General features: G+C 51.1%; 7 protein-coding genes across 7 annotated transcripts; 5 read left to right on the top strand and 2 right to left on the bottom strand.

Moving 5' to 3' along the window:
- Nucleotides 1-828: 828 nt before the first annotated feature.
- Nucleotides 829-1,234, top strand: DACRYDRAFT_107254 (uncharacterized protein; the record flags this gene model as incomplete). The annotated part of the gene is made up of 3 exons (XM_040768436.1): nt 829-966; nt 1,015-1,132; nt 1,185-1,234. 3 exons carry the CDS (start codon nt 829-831, stop codon nt 1,232-1,234), a joined length of 306 nt encoding a protein of 101 aa, XP_040629222.1.
- A 2,054-nt stretch (nt 1,235-3,288) lies between these two features.
- DACRYDRAFT_15630 (uncharacterized protein) lies at nt 3,289-4,044 on the top strand (the record flags this gene model as incomplete). Its single annotated transcript, XM_040771124.1, has 4 exons — nt 3,289-3,423; nt 3,479-3,526; nt 3,650-3,911; nt 3,962-4,044. 4 exons carry the CDS (start codon nt 3,289-3,291, stop codon nt 4,042-4,044), a joined length of 528 nt encoding a protein of 175 aa, XP_040629221.1.
- Nucleotides 4,045-4,769: 725 nt separating this feature from the next.
- On the top strand, nt 4,770-6,157 carry DACRYDRAFT_107253 (uncharacterized protein; the record flags this gene model as incomplete). The annotated part of the gene is made up of 4 exons (XM_040768435.1): nt 4,770-5,177; nt 5,372-5,803; nt 5,854-5,984; nt 6,043-6,157. 4 exons carry the CDS (start codon nt 4,770-4,772, stop codon nt 6,155-6,157), a joined length of 1,086 nt encoding a protein of 361 aa, XP_040629220.1.
- Nucleotides 6,158-6,811: 654 nt separating this feature from the next.
- Nucleotides 6,812-9,893, bottom strand: DACRYDRAFT_94675 (clc channel; the record flags this gene model as incomplete). Its single annotated transcript, XM_040777237.1, has 10 exons — nt 6,812-6,876; nt 6,928-7,170; nt 7,219-7,472; nt 7,521-7,663; nt 7,714-8,504; nt 8,551-8,767; nt 8,814-9,017; nt 9,063-9,452; nt 9,499-9,558; nt 9,810-9,893. 10 exons carry the CDS (start codon nt 9,891-9,893, stop codon nt 6,812-6,814), a joined length of 2,451 nt encoding a protein of 816 aa, XP_040629219.1.
- Nucleotides 9,894-11,089: 1,196 nt separating this feature from the next.
- On the top strand, nt 11,090-11,600 carry DACRYDRAFT_22007 (uncharacterized protein). Its single transcript, XM_040772637.1, has 2 exons — nt 11,090-11,302; nt 11,351-11,600. The coding sequence occupies exons 1-2, from the start codon at nt 11,096-11,098 to the stop codon at nt 11,444-11,446; spliced, it is 303 nt and encodes a 100-aa protein (XP_040629218.1). The 5' UTR covers nt 11,090-11,095; the 3' UTR covers nt 11,447-11,600.
- On the bottom strand, nt 11,585-12,551 carry DACRYDRAFT_22004 (Metallo-dependent phosphatase). The gene is made up of 5 exons (XM_040772636.1): nt 12,485-12,551; nt 12,280-12,433; nt 11,995-12,233; nt 11,866-11,947; nt 11,585-11,818 (listed from the first exon to the last, which is right to left on the bottom strand). Exons 1-5 carry the CDS (start codon nt 12,526-12,528, stop codon nt 11,690-11,692), a joined length of 648 nt encoding a protein of 215 aa, XP_040629217.1. The 5' UTR covers nt 12,529-12,551; the 3' UTR covers nt 11,585-11,689.
- Nucleotides 12,552-12,609: 58 nt separating this feature from the next.
- DACRYDRAFT_116040 (uncharacterized protein) lies at nt 12,610-13,507 on the top strand (the record flags this gene model as incomplete). The annotated part of the gene is made up of 3 exons (XM_040770123.1): nt 12,610-12,649; nt 12,698-12,856; nt 12,950-13,507. 3 exons carry the CDS (start codon nt 12,613-12,615, stop codon nt 13,354-13,356), a joined length of 603 nt encoding a protein of 200 aa, XP_040629216.1. The 3' UTR covers nt 13,357-13,507.
- Between the last annotated feature and the right edge of the window lie 1,547 nt (nt 13,508-15,054).

The raw sequence follows: 15,054 nt of genomic DNA, 5'->3' as shown, positions 1-15,054 counted from the left end.
GACAGCATGTCTAGAAGGGGGGGTGGATGTCAGGGCACCAGCTCATTGCTTGGTCAAGAGACATGACTAAGCCTTTATGACATGGAAGTAGCTGGTATACCTTGGCATGTGCTGGAACCTGCTGGAAGGATTGGATGGTCAGGTGACCTGCTGTGCATGGCTGTGCATGACCTCATATGACCTCATCCTTGGTCATATGACCTGATCACCTGACTAGGCTGAGTAAGCAAGATGTTCTAGCAGGTTCCACCACAGAGGTATAAATATAAGGCCTACTCTGCCTGGGGACTGTCTCTTCAGACTTGGTCTCTTAGGATCATCCACAGGTACCTATACTGTAGATAGGTCTTAGTCATCAGGTCTACTCCACTTCCTTGTTGCCTGCTTAGACTCTTGGCACTCTTAGGTGAGCAGACTTAGTCAGCCTGTGTTGCCTTAACATGAGGTGACAGAGGTATATTCTGCAGAGTACTATCCCTATTGAAGTACAGTGGAGATTCCTCAGAGACCAGATCTGAGGATATCATTGTTTAAACAGGTGGGTATTTATACTCAAGAGAAGGAGGAAAATGTCTAGTCATAGTGAGTCATGGCCAGTCATCTCTGGCCAGTTGTGGTGAGTCATAGGCCTTGTCACTATGAGTCACTGGCTGGTGGCTAGTCACTGGCTGTCATGCTGCACAGTGCCACATGGTCCTACCAGAGGCAGTCCACAGGCCACACAGCACTGGCATAGCTGGTGTCAGGTTGATGCAGCATGAGTAATCATGCCTGAGTAAGCTGTAGTCAAAGCAAATTAGATGTCCCCTGACACTGGCAATACCTTTCATGCAGTCCAAGCTGGATGAGTATTGCTTCATGCATAATACTAGCAAGCCGTGCAAGGACAGGAAGAAGTTACTCCCTACAGCAATCCCTGAGCTGGCGCTACATCATCCAAAGAGGTATGGTGCACTAAGCTTCAAGGTAAATCACTGATCCTTCAATTTGAGACAGGGCTGACTGTATTCACAGGTATCAGTTAGTGAAGATGAATTACAGGAAGTTGAACAACTGTATGCACCTCCTGAGCATGAAGTCTTCAAGCTAGTTCCTACCTTCTTCAAGTGGGCAATTGAGAGCTGCTATTTTGGTAAGCCGTCATATCGAGGATTGCATGTCATTGACTGATGGATGGGTTGTAGATATGGGGAGTCCTACCATCATGCTACAAACCTTCTGGACTATCTATTGAGAGCTGAAGGAGTGATTGGAGTAAATTGAAGATTGTGAAAGGCTTATGACAACTCTTGTGGCACAGCAAGCACATGACCTTACCTTGTCTCATCAGTATATGGATCTATCATTTGGGGGAGACAATCAGGGATGGGAAGAAGAGTATGATGAGGATGCGGACATTATGGGGTGATTCAATTGTGAGGATGATAGCAAAGATGATGATGAACATGAGTCAGATGAATCAATGTCAAATGGCATTATGCAAGCGGTGGAGGATCTTTTGGATTAGGTAGCTTAGGAGAGAGGAAGTAGTCTGATAAACAAGTGAATTTGCCTAAGTATTTGGCTGTGGTAGCACAAACTATTGATAAGGAGCATGGAGTACAAGGATGTGAAGGGCATAGCAGGAATACAGAGAGGTGGGAAATAAAGAGCATAGGCAGTTAGATCGGTAATTGGGGAACCAAATTGAGGGACATAAGTCCTGCAAGAACCTTGACCTACACATCGTAGGTGTCAATGATGGTGGATATGGGTGCATAGTCTGAAGCCAACATGGGTGCATAGTCTGAAGTGAACCCATTCCACCACTTCTGCCAACTAAGATACAGTCCATTCACATAGTTCTGCCCAATTTCTTCATACTTCTGGGGTAGATTGGTGTAAGCTTGACAAGCCTGAACACCATGTTTGAAACCCTCTGCGTAGCTGTTGATATAGACAGCTGAAGATGTGACAGGCATGGATGCCAATTTTGCCACAACAATGCAAGGGTGAGGATGAAGGTGAGCAAACTCATCAGTCTCAGTTGCATGCTGCTTGGAGGTGCAAGGAATGGGTGGGGGCAGCAGCTTAGACTGCTTGGGATAAGCCTCCAAGAGCAAGAAAAGGCAGATGATGTCATCAGCAGCAGCTTTGTTGCTACAGACATGGGAGGGCTTTCTCATCTCCAAGCGAGGTTGCTTGTCAATGTTGATTGGAGTAATGTGATTCCATTCGGCATGTCCTGCAAGACCACCTCCTTCTGCTGCAGCAGCTGCTCTGCCGCTGCCATCATTGATGTTGATTGGAGTAATGTGATCACATTTGGTATGTCCTGCAAGACTGCCTTCTTCTGCTGCTGCTGCCACTCTGCTGCTGCCATTGTTGATGTTGATTGGAGTAATGTGATCACGTCCGGCATGTCCCACTGTGCTGCCTCCTGCTCCCCCTCCTCCCTCAAACCCACCACTGCTGCAGTTGATGCCAGCAGCAGTGAGATACTCCAACAAATCTGGAGTCATACTTGTCCTTTAGGAAGCTGACTACAGGTCAGCTACAAGCAATGATGGAACTCAGAATTAATGAGACATACAGTTATTGTCTTTGTCTGGTTAACTTCTTGTAGATGGTCATTTGGGAGAGAAAGAGGGGTGACTGCATCCATCAATAATGGGGCTGAAGAAGGCAGTGCTACACGTGATACCTTGCCATAACAGGCTGACTCCCTCATGCACCAGCCATGTGTTACACTCATCAGGGACCATGCAACTTTCCTCTCCTCCTCTTTGCTACACTCTAATGTTATGGGGACTCTCTTCATTTTCACAGCCCTGCAGACTGCATTAATGTCAACAATATCCTAACTGTTGACTTTGTTGAACTCCGAAAATCTGTGTGGCATGCTGCAAAGAGCACAGCCCATCAGGGGAAAGGAAGGCAGGAGCAGCTTCTCCTGATCAGGGGTGTGAATAGGGGAAGAAGGTGCACAAAGCCTTTTAGGTATGCAAACCCAGCCTCATGGCTGCTTTGCACTATAGCTGACCTCCCACAACCAGTTCCTCTCTTTCTTTCTCCCCACCATCAACATGAGTGAAAGCAGATTGGCACAAAGTGACGGAGGTTTGGGGGACAACAACCCCAAATCAATGCTGCTGCAGCTCAATGACACCTTGTTGAAAGGCATTTACAAGGCCAGCAAGAGCCCAACAGCAAGTAGTGGGGGGGGGGGGTTTCCTTAGTGGATACGGCAGAGACTGCGGGGGATGGAGAAGGTGGGGGGACAATGCTGGCCTGGGCTGGTATTGCCTCATGCCGGCTGAGCACAGAGTGTTGACCATATTGTGCATGTGCAGTCAACACTTCATGGTGGCTGGTGTGGCGGCAGCCAAGGAGGAGGAGGTTGGACATGAGCTGTCTGACATGGAGGAGGGCAAGGCCAGTAAGGTGAGTTCTTTCAATATTGTGATGACATTGCCTGTCTTTGCATGTCCTGCAATAGGGAGATGGCAATCATTGGAGTAATGTGATTGCATCTGCCCTATGGCAGGTACTGCAATCATTGGAGTAATGTGATTGTGTCTGGTCATCAAGCCAGCTGACTCTTCTTTCTAGGCTAAGACTGCCAAGGCACCTGAGAAGCAGGGCTTGATGCACAAGGACAAGTGGCCAGCATGCTGCTGCTGGCTTGCTTGTGTGGGACAAATTTTGTGGCCATGCTGATGGGTTCGAGGATGGATGGGAGGCAGAAGCAGCCAGGGAGAAGGCAGAGAAGCTGAAGGAGTTGAAGAAGAGTCGTTCTTGGGGTGGATGGTTTTGGACAGGAATGATGATTGTGCTCAGGTGGTTGGTGTGGGTGTTGTCCCACATCTTCAACTCAAAAGAGTATAATGATGCCATGGTCAAGCACAAATATAAGTGGCTGGCATTTACTTGTGAGTGTCTTTCATCTGATTCATTTGCTCCTCACTAAAACATTCTCTAGTTGTGTCTATCATTGCCATTGCATGTGGTGTCAACCCCATTGATGTGCTCCTCAAGGTTATCAATTCATGGGCAGAGTCTTGAAGGAGTATGAGGTAGTTTACGTCTTGTGTCTTGCCAATTGTTGTCATTCATTTTGTAAAGTCACAATCAAATACACACTCTTTCATAGTACTTCTTGCTTGCTGTTCCAGCATGCATGATCACATTACTCCAATAAGGACAACCAGCTTATAACTCCAGTGGATGTGATCACATTACTCCAATCAGTATGATACCTCACATGTCTTATTTGACCTACAAATACAATGTACACAGTGAGTGAGTAAGCAGATAGCCGGTAACCCATATGGAATTAAGATTTGAGCACCGCTCTAAACTGAAGCAAAATAGAAAAATAGAAATTTGCTTCAGATGAGACCATCCGTGGGTCTCATCCGCATATCTAGGGGCCAGGGCCTCTTTGACGCGCAAAACAAGGGCTGTCCGTTCAGTTGGTCCATACTCCTCTGGACGCGCTTAGCAACTGATTGTTTCTGCTGGACTTGACTGTGTCTCAAAATATTGTGCCATTCCTTGAGGCTACCCGCTTAACAATATTTGGATCTCCGACTAGCCCAGCAAAGGCCGATGTGGTGAACACCTCGGCAGGGTAGTACCACTGAGTTACCCACTGACACCAATTGTCCTCTTGCTTGTGTACTTAAAATCATCGATATCGATGGAATTTCTATCAGTGTTCTCGTTCCGGCCAAGTCTACCAGTCCGCTTTTTGTCTTAGCTGGTCTAAGGCGTCTTCCTGTGCCTTCATGTCCGAACACGGTTCGCGCAATGCCTTTCCAGCGAGTGGGCGTGCAACCCATGTCGACGGACGCGAAGGGCGCTCCCATCAACAGCCGAGCATGGCGGAAGCCGAACACCGCGAACGATTCCTCCCGTCCTCGCTGCCGGCCATATTGGAGGCAGTCAGTCGTATAGATCCAACTGCGTTCTTGCGTCTATCGGGTATTGCCTCAACAAACTACGTTACTCCTATCCCAGCCTCGCCGCGTGATATGACCTCGGAAGACTACGACGGTCCGGTTCCCTCGCGGATTTCACACGAACCAAACCAGACACGATTTACGGCCCAAACCCAGCCCACTTCATCAATTCAGTCTGCCGCCGCGCTTGCAGAGCAACCCGCGGTCCCACAGCCGAGGGTTGTGTTGGAGCAGGTTCATGCTCATCCGCCACTCCCCCCATCGATCCCACAGCCGAGGGTAGTGTTGGAACGGGTTTATGCGCATCCACCAACCCCCCCTTAGATCCCCCAGCCAAGGGTTGGGTTGGAGCAGGTTCATGCGCATCCGCCTAACCCCCCATCGATTCCTGCTCCAGCTCCTCCGGCCTCTCAACCTGTACCTTTAAGGCCGACGCTCGTAGTGGTAACCATCCTGCCGCTGGTCTACCCTTCTCCGCACCCCAACCGTACACACGGGAGGAAGTACCTTCCCACACGCACATGTGCCAGAGATGCAACAACACATGGGCACCTAATCACCGCTGTGGCGTGTTCAAGAAGCCATGGGAGGAGCCTGTCACATTTCGATACGTTCCTTGGACTCCGCCGACAACCCCTCCCGTTGCGCCGGCTGCAGCCCCTTCCCCCGTCGTTGTTACATCGGCAGCTCCACTAGCCCAGCCTGATATGTTCGGTAATTACTCAAGGGCGGATCCGGCAGCTGAGAACATCTGGTCCTCAATGCTCCAGGATCTAGAGGATGCTGTCCAGGCGATTCCTGGGAGAGACCCAATTCATGACTTGCGCAATGCTATTGAGAGTGCTTGGTATGTCATGCAGGTAAGTATCTACGTCCGCGCCATCTCCCGTACGCTGACACCCAGGTACAGGTGTCGGATGGTCAACATTGTCGCGAAATGCTGAAGCCGCTTAAAGACTTGGTGGAGACTCCTGTGAAGATTTTGGATCCGAAATACTTGACGCCGACTAACCTGTGCCAAGTGGGGAGCTGGGAAGCAAAGTAGGTCTCTTTGATTTACTAGCTGAAATGAGTGTCTGACCAGATGCTTGATTCGTAGCACGCTCGCAGCATATGTATCTTGGGCCCGTGGTTTTGCCGAATGGCCAGGGCACTTCGACTGGTATGGAGGAGTGCACTATGCTTGGCTTGACCATTACACCGCCCTACTCTGACGTGTTGTGCAATCCTGCCATGATGCGTTTGCGCGCAATCACGCACGTTACCGAACCCCATCTCGCCCACCTACGGTTTCACGAACAGCGCCAGTCCAGTTCTCACCGCTCGTACCGCATGGCTACCCTTACCAGACTCCTGTTTATCACGAAGTGCCACAACCTACCAGTTACCGCCAGAATCCCAGACTCAAAAAGCGCAAATTACGTGCTGGCATGTGCCGCCCGATGGCCGGAATTCGGGATAGGTACCAGCGATTCACTGGGGGAATGTTTTGCACTCCTCAGCGTACTGAGGACGATGACTCTGGCTGGAGCTTTAATTCTGATTGGAGGTGAAAGTCGTTTGCAAATATGTATAAGGTAGATAACGGCATGACACAGAGGATGGTGATCTCATACCGATGATACTTATGATTGTAACGTAAATGATGATATAATCACACATAGACGAACAGGGGAAGAAAATATGCATTGTGTATTATACATCATGCAACCGTGTAAGTAATATCCATCCAATCCAGCCTGTAGAATCCGAAATCCGAATGCGAAATAATGTAAGGGCAAGAAGAAAACCGCGACATGTAAATTCATTCCAAGATCATGCCGAAATGCATCCGGGGTATCGTAAAAGTGTGGTGGAAACGAAATAAATCATTCCTTTTCCTCAAGCCGGTGAAGAAATTGCAGCCAGGTCTTCCTGTCAATTACACCTTGATCTAGGAAGAGTTTAAGGGACGTATGGGTTAGAAGGCAGACGACAAGCTTACAAGTGCCATCATCATTCACAACGACCACATATTTGGCACCGAGCTTGACAAACAGCTGTTGAACAAGCTCCAGCGGAGCATGCGCCGCTACCGTCAATGGAGCCTGGTCCATGTAGATCGACAGGTCATATAGGTCTTGTGGAAGAGGTGTATTGTACAAGGAAGAAATTGACAGATTTAGGAGATCGTGTGATGTCGTATGGTGAAAATGACAGGAAGCGTCCGGATTCTCGGCAACAATCGCTGTACCATGTTCAGTCATGTAGGAAACAAGGGCTGCAAGCGACTCACAGAGGGCATGCTCTAGCTCGTTCGCTCCGATATATCCAATCATCTTTTCGCCGTCCTCAGCGTGAGCCAAGATTGGGAACCCGGAATCCCCATTCCCTGCATTGACAGCGCTGATAAGTTTATCGCGGAGGGACTTGACCGTGTTGTCCTGCACAGTGCGAATGACGTCCACCTTTCGGTTTGTGACATCCGTAACCATGAGTGCGCCCCAAATATATTGACGCTTAGCGTCCAGGTATGGGAGGTTATTGAGGCTGCAAGGCAGTGAGCATGGGTCTGCTAACAAAGAAGAGCGCCCGTACTCGATGACCAGATCATAAATTCCTTTCGGTTCAATGCGATCTGCGATCGTCTTTGCCACCAGCACCGCCAAGCTGACCGGGAGGGTGTATGTCAGGCTGTCCGTCAGCTCGAACATGATGACAGCCAGAGATACCGTCGTGCGCTACCCTCGTTGTCAATTCCCGACTGGTCAAAATATGAGGGAAGACTGACCGTCACACCGGATAGTGTAGCAGCCGCTCCGACCATAGCATATACCCCAGGGATGATACAGTCCTCCCCCTGTTTACAGAACCCAAAAACGGGAAGATCCGGTCTCTGCGCTTGAAGGGTCTGCAATGCCAATCCCACGATCCTTCCAAAGCACGCGCCGACGCCGAGGGTGGGTATGAATATTCCCGCAGGCACTTTGATCCCAAAGGTGATGATGGTCAGCGCGCCCTTGACAAGCAGCGTCACGCCTATAGCGCTGAGGACTGCGTTTACTTCCTCCCGCTCGCGCACACAGAGGCCCTCGTGCCCCTTCTCGGAGGAGCATTCCGCAAAGAGATTGTAGACGAGTTCTGGACCGCCCATGCGCGTGTAGCGGTTGAGGAAACATGTGCCCGCTGTAAGGAGTGTCACAAGGAGAACTTCGGCAGCAGGATGCGTTTTCAGCCACGTCTTGTTGCGAATGTGCTTGCTCCATCGGTAGTTAAGCTTGGAGAAATAGGCGCCGTAAACACCACCGAACACACCGAGAAGGGCAAATACCGGTAGCTCGAGGTAGTGCCAGTCCTTGTCGTACGTCACTTTGAACAGTACGAGTTTGCCGGTTCCGAAAGGGTCGAGGAACTTGAGCGTGACGGCGGCGATCATAGCACAGAAGAAACTGCGCCACATGACTTTAGGCGGGAAGTAGTATGAGACTTCTTCCAGAGAGAAGAGCACGCCACCGATAGGAGCACCGAAGGCGACGGCGACGCCAGCCGCACTGGCCGCACTGAGGATCTCGCGCCGTCTACCTACCAACGGGTAAGCTGGATCCTCTTATGGCACGTATAGGCCCACCTTCATTCGTCTCGTACTTCTGGAAAAAGCGACTGATGATGTTACCCACACAGCAAGCGATGTGAACAAATGGTCCTTCCTTGCCTAAAGACAATCCGGATCCGACAGAGAGTGCAAGTCCGAGGGATTTCGTGAACAGCACACGCCCACCGAGGTATCCGTGGATGACGAATCCCGACAGGATAGTTTTTATTTCGGGTATGCCGCTTCCTGACGCCTATCTAAGGTGAGGACGGGCCAGCAAGCATGTGAGGGAGGCTTACGAAGTACATTACTTTCCTCGGCATGACATCCAGGTGGCCTTCTCCAGTCCTGCTCAGGTGCTTGGAAGGCAAGCCGTCAAGCTGTGGGGTACTCCCTGCCTTATCGAAAGTGGCGGAATACAGCCCCGAGTCCTTGCTCGTGACGAACGTCGTGGATTTTGTGAGATAGATGGTGAGAAGGCAAGAGAGAAGGGACAGAAGGCACTACTCGAGGTCAACCAAGGGTCACGAAACGGAGAGGCGACGTACAGCCATGACAGTGTATGCGATATATTCCCCAGACCAGCGTTCCAAGCCAATCCAGCGATTCCCGATCTCCCAAGCCGGACCCAACGCTTCCATCCATGGTAACCACGCGGGACACTGGTCATCCTCCGCCACTCCCACCAAGGCAGAACGATCCTCGTCCATGAACGGGCAGCAGAACCTCCTCGCCTTCCACCACCCATCGGAACAATATCCCTCCTTGAGATCGAAGAGCCAGGATTCACTGCGAATGATGAGCCAGGCGACGCAGGCTGTCAGTGCGCCGACGAGGGTGACGATGAGCCAGCCGACGAAACGATCGAGGTTGTTGAGCACGCGTCCGCGGACGGAGTGACGACGGCGGAGACGGAGCAGCCGCATAGAGTCTTTGATCTGTTCAACTGTCAGTTCTCCATCGCATAGACGCGCATATACGTACTGCGTCATGTAGCCAATCCACGGAGGAGAAAGACGCGTACCAAACGCGTATGCCGTTTGCCTTTGCCCCTTCTTCACTGATCGAGCTAATATTCTGCACTGTCCAGTCGGCGTCATAAGCGGACGGAGGTCGCCTAATGCTGCCAAAGAAGTTGATTTCCCTTCCCCGGAGAAGCGGTTCTTCCTCCCTAGGGCTCGTGAGGACATCTCGTGAGGGACTGTTGATGCCAAGCGCGGTGGACAGGTGAGGGAGAGTGAAGACTCGCTTGCGAGAACGTGTGGACCTCTTCGATATAGGGGAAGGGAAGCTACCATAGCTTGTAGCAGGGCGCTGTCTAAAGGCACCGCTGGCGGATAGGAGGTCATCCCCGGCACCCAGAGAGCCAGTACGGACATGGCCCAGATGTTCAAGTCTTCGGCGGCGCCATAAAGGACTTGCAGGGGCGCTGAGTGGACCGTCGTTATTATTTCCCCCGTCGTCACTCAGGGGAGGAGTGACCGCCTCGGGTATGTCGATGTCGGTCTGCAACTGAGGTGGAGGCACACGAGGTGTTGTCATGCCCGGATGATGTTCCGTGACTCTGTGCGGAGATACGTGAGGTACTCCGTCGCTGTCGAGTGTAGAATGTTGGGTATGTTGTTGTTGGGAGGGGGGGGGGGACGGCGGGGAGAAGGGAGAGGGCGGTGGTGGTGGTGAAGAGGTGAGGGGTATGGATGAGCTGTTGCTCTCAAATGAATTCCGCCGTTGATAAACGCGTCTTTTCAACGCCCATATCAGGAGTTAGTGGCTGTGTACACACACACAGGTCAACTACACCAAAAGGAGTCACCCCCTCCGATACAACCACATTTGGCAAGAAAGGCCTTTCTATATCAGAATTATAACCTCTTCTGTCTCGGTGAACGGTACTCAAAACCCAAATTTGGCCCTTTAGTAAGCCATCAGTTTGGTGGATGTAACAGGTTTCACGCAATTTGCACTGGGTCCCAAAAACCTAATAAGCATCGATGCAAATATAGAAACTCAAATAGGGTGAAAGACGCCGAAACTCCTTAGGAAACTGCCAGCGATACACTCGCGTCCGGCTCTCTGATGGCACGTTGAATGATTCTGAATGGAATTATGTTGACTATTTTAAAGGCATTCACTAAAACTAAAGCAGTACGAAACGGATTTCTTTGCTTGATTCAGTTAAAATGTGTTCACATGCCTCGATTGCACAGGTTTTCGACCTTTCATCTGCGTTGTTCACCAGCAGCTAGGGACGAGTAATGGTAGAATGGTTTCACAACACAACGTGATCACTCTGATAACGCCGCAGGTGAAAGGAAACCGAGGAAGGTGCAAAAAACGTGCTCCGATGTAATTATATACAGTAAGTTTCAAACCTGGCAGTAGGGCAGGCAAAATGTGCTCTCGGCTGCAAATATATATGGGTATACGTAATTCCGTCATTAATATGTATTCCGTTATCTCCGATGACGTGTGCCGTCGGAGTTAGGCGTCCCGGCTCTGTCCGTATTAGGAGACACTTCCCTTATAACGAGCAGTTAATGTACACCCCGCACTCAGCTCATCCCCCCACTCTCCGCACCCTATGGCCCACTCCCTCAAACCACAATGCACACCTCTTAAACACAAGTACGACGCTTGCTTCAACAAATGGTTCGAGGGATACCTACAACCGCCACCGGGGGGCAACTCGGAGAGCGAGGAAGCGCAAAGACAGTGGCAGAGGGATAAGAGGGACGAGTATGAGAGGACGTGTGGGAAAGTGTGGGACGGGTATAGGGCGTGTTTGGATGTGTGTCTCTTTTTCTCATCAAGGAACCTAGGACTGACTCGTGCTTAGGGCGCTCTGACAGAAAAAGGACTAGACGACCTGCTCCAACAAGCGAGAGAAGAGAACCCTCTAATAGAGGCAGAGCCTGCAGAAGCAAGACACTGACTTTCTGCATCTGGACGACGGCAGAGCTGAGATTGGGGCCGACGAGCACGGACAGAGTTGGCAGAACTGTGTACGGTACATGGGACAGCTGGGATGGGACGCATAACACGTTTGGACGCATGTATGCAGGTACGAATAGAAACATCATCGCACCTCTATCCTTCCTCCGCGTACTCACACTCGTCTGCTTTCCACCCATAAAGAGATCCCGTGGTCACCCCACTCTGCTGGTGATGCCTTGGCTCACGCTCCGCTCCAGACACTCTCTGCACCTCGCGGCGGTGTGGGCTTGGGGCTGGTCATGCCTGACATGCCTCCCGTTGGAGTAGGTCCAGGTGCAGCCTTACGGTACTCGATCTTGTCTACCCGGACCTGGAGGCGTGAGCACATGAGGGTTAGGACAACGAGGGTGGGCTCACCTCGCCGTCGATTAGCTGGTAGACAAAGGTTACGATCACGCTTCCCTGTATGTCCATGAGTGCAAAGCTCGGAACCCCATCACTGTCCTTTATCAGCAACGACTTTATCCATCGAAAGTCAGTGCTTACTTCTCCGAATACCCTGCCCAAGCCCCCGTCCCACTGCCCGGATCGACAAAGAACCTCCCTTCATGCTCCTTTGCGCTGAACTGGTGCGTGCCACCAGAGACGAGCACGTCGACGTCCATCTGTCGTGCGAGAGCAGAGAGAGCATCTTGGTCCCCTAAGGGGACGGTTTGGTGTCCGTGTAGGACGCCGAGTCGGATTGGACCGTGTTGCGCTATGAGGGAAAGAGGAAAGGCCGGGTTCTACTCCGAGTGAGTTGCGCTCTGTTTTGGGAGGGAAGAGACGTACCTCGTCGTAATCTCCTTTGACGACATGTACCTCCCCTGCGATCCCTCTCAGGTACTCGAGCGTCTCCCGATCACAGACATTCCCCGTGCACAGGATCTGTTGTATCTTGCCCGGTATGAGTAGTTTCTTGAATTTGGTGGGGAGGTCGTGTGTTCTGCGCAGGACTGTGAGTTATCAATGTTGAGCAATGGGAGGGAGAACTTACCGGTAGGGGATGTGGAGGTCGCCTATGAGGAGTACGAGGACCATGTTGCCTTGGATGGTGGACGGAGGACAACTGATGCACGCAGCCAGGGACTGTCAACCCTCACTTCACTCTCTTCAACAATAATTATGTGCAAGCTACTCCTCCTTCTTGCACTTCTAGGAAGTACAACCCTCTCCATCAGCTAGTACTTCACTCACTAATGCTTCACAGGCACTCAAGCCCAACTCTCCCTATACATACCCGACACTGACCCTCAGCCTTTGTCTGCTATCGAGCTCGGTGTGGGAGAGGATGGGAGGACGACATGGGAGATCTTACCTGGGGAGCCGACGGGCACTTGGGTTGGGCAGCCAGATGGGTTCCCTACGCGTACGTTCCTTCCGCTCTCTTCCCGTTCTCTATCTTCTTTCCGTTCCCTATCTCTGTCTGTTCAAAGCAGCAAACTGAAATCGATAAATATAGTAACCTTGGTCGAAGGAGCCCAAGATGCCATCCTCACTGGCGCTCCAGATCTATCCTTTGCCGTATCCTGCACACTCCTCCCCACGACCCCCGGGCAATCCACACCCTTAGCAAGTTGTACAAACCTCGACGGTGGTGCACGGTGGGAAGAAGATGCTGCTCCTATACTTGTACAGACCGGGGCGGCTCCGACAGGGGATACGACAGCCACTTCTGGAGGGACGAGTGCGCAGAGCACCACACGCGCTATTAGCCCGAATGGACCTGTGAGTGGGAGTCCAGTGGTGCCGAGCAGCTCGAGCAGGCCACAGGGGAGCGGGGCGCTTCCTTCACTCCCAGGTTTAGGCGTGATCTGGATTAAAGTGGGGATGGTTGCTATTGGGTTGGCAGCGTTTGGTATATGGTAAAGCTGTAGTAAGCTTGTGACGGGGAGTTGCGGTCGGTGGTAAGATGACAGCCGCATCGGCGATAAGATTCGCAACACAACATTAAACGCTGTAGCAATTGAGTATTCCCTAGCTGCCATGCTCTCTACTTGTCCAGTATAGCCTTGTCAGCAAACGATAAAATTTCCCGACATTTGGTGAATGCCCCCCATCCTTGATCCAATGCTTTGAGGCCCGGGTCCCGAACGTCTCATGCATGATCTCCCAGGCCTGACCTTTGTCGACACCACTATCCTCTTCTCCAAAAAACAACACGAGTACATCGCACATATTCTCCCCCAGAGTTAGCCATGCCGTCGCATCCTGCGTGCGCATCAGGTATACCGTCCTCACGACTGGCGGTTGCGCCCACGCATCCCCAGCGACGGTAGGGCATGTCCTCGGGCCTGTGTACAAGCATGTCAATGATGTTGAACAGCACATCATGGGCGACATCCACATTGTTGGTTGCCAACAACCCTAGGACCCTGCCCTAAGGTAATCCCTGCTGTACAGTTCTCAGCCACCTTCTTTAGATTGCTTCCGTGGCTATCATAGATAGTCTTGTCCCCTTTCATCATTTCGTCCTTAGATCTGATCTCTTAGGATCCTCCACAATACTTGTGTAGTCAAAGTAGGCATCAGTATCTCATCAAACTTATCTACTTCAGTGAACTGGGTGATACTGTCAGCTTGTGCTCTTGATATCCTAGTGCTCCTCTCAATACTTCTCTCGACCTCTGTCAACACCACTGTTACTTGACGATATCTGTCAGTCTAGTCTCACAATATCTCAGCCTGGTGGCCTCACTCTCTTGACCCTTAACACATCCTCTATCAACCCTTTCTGGTTGTATCCACAGCAGCCTTGTGCACTTGTCAAATGATTGAGGGGGGATTGCTCCTGTAAAGTGCATTTTCAAATATGCACACTCCTCCCCCAAGCACTGAACAACCCCACCTCCAGTGGGGTGTGTCAGGCCGGTATTCCCACAGCTATTTTCGGGCCTTAGAGACCGTTGTGCAGCACTATGGACCCTCACTACACAGGACAACACACCCCAGCAATGAGTCTCGACCCCCACAGATATTTGGCATGGCGACTACCAGGATTCCCCAGGCAATGAGACCACCCAGATATTTGGCATGACAACTGCGGGTTTCCTCCGCAATGGGATCGACCCACCTGGATATTCGGCATGCCAACATCTGCCTCAGAGAGGTATCTGGAGACTGGATTAGTATTGAGTTTAGTTTAGAGTAGCTAGTATAAGTAGTTTCCAGAAACTCCTGTATCTAGCTTATTCTGCCCCTTTTCCATTAGCATTATATGGATCTGATTATCCCCATACTGGATAGGCAGCATCATAGTGTACTTGATTTGACTTAGCATGACTTGACTGGGCGGACACTGAGCTCCGATTTACTGACCAATTTCTGATAGCTCAGCTACAGGCTGACTCCCACATTTGTACTGACTTTCCCCATCTCTCCCCTCTTTCCCTAGCAAGTTCTCACACACCACCCATTGGACTGATATTTTGGACACCTCTTGGGTTGGATCAGCGCATCTGCTGCTCAGCATTGATGCACATATTTGAATGCAGCAGTTGGTGATGTGTCAGGGCACCAGCTCATTGCTTGGTCAAGAGACATGACTAAGCCTTTATGACATGGAAG

Source organism: Dacryopinax primogenitus (assembly GCF_000292625.1).
Source record: "Dacryopinax primogenitus strain DJM-731 SS1 chromosome Unknown DACRYscaffold_8, whole genome shotgun sequence".
Taxonomy (NCBI): domain Eukaryota; kingdom Fungi; phylum Basidiomycota; class Dacrymycetes; order Dacrymycetales; family Dacrymycetaceae; genus Dacryopinax; species Dacryopinax primogenitus.
Note: the sequence above shows the minus strand (reverse complement) of the source record. Positions and strands in the feature narration are given on the sequence as shown.

Bases quoted from the DNA above. Each gene is read 5' to 3' on its own strand.
- DACRYDRAFT_22007 (XM_040772637.1), top strand. From the start codon at position 11,096: ATGGCCCACTCCCTCAAACCACAATGCACACCTCTTAAACACAAGTAC. The intron at 11,303-11,350 runs GTGTGTCTCTTT...ACTCGTGCTTAG, and splicing joins GGTATAGGGCGTGTTTGGAT to GGCGCTCTGACAGAAAAAGG.
- DACRYDRAFT_22004 (XM_040772636.1), bottom strand. From the start codon at position 12,528: ATGGTCCTCGTACTCCTCATAGGCGACCTCCACATCCCCTACCG. The intron at 12,434-12,484 runs GTAAGTTCTCCC...AGTCCTGCGCAG, and splicing joins GACCTCCACATCCCCTACCG to AACACACGACCTCCCCACCA. The intron at 11,819-11,865 runs GTGAGCCCACCC...TCACGCCTCCAG, and splicing joins ACCAGCTAATCGACGGCGAG to GTCCGGGTAGACAAGATCGA.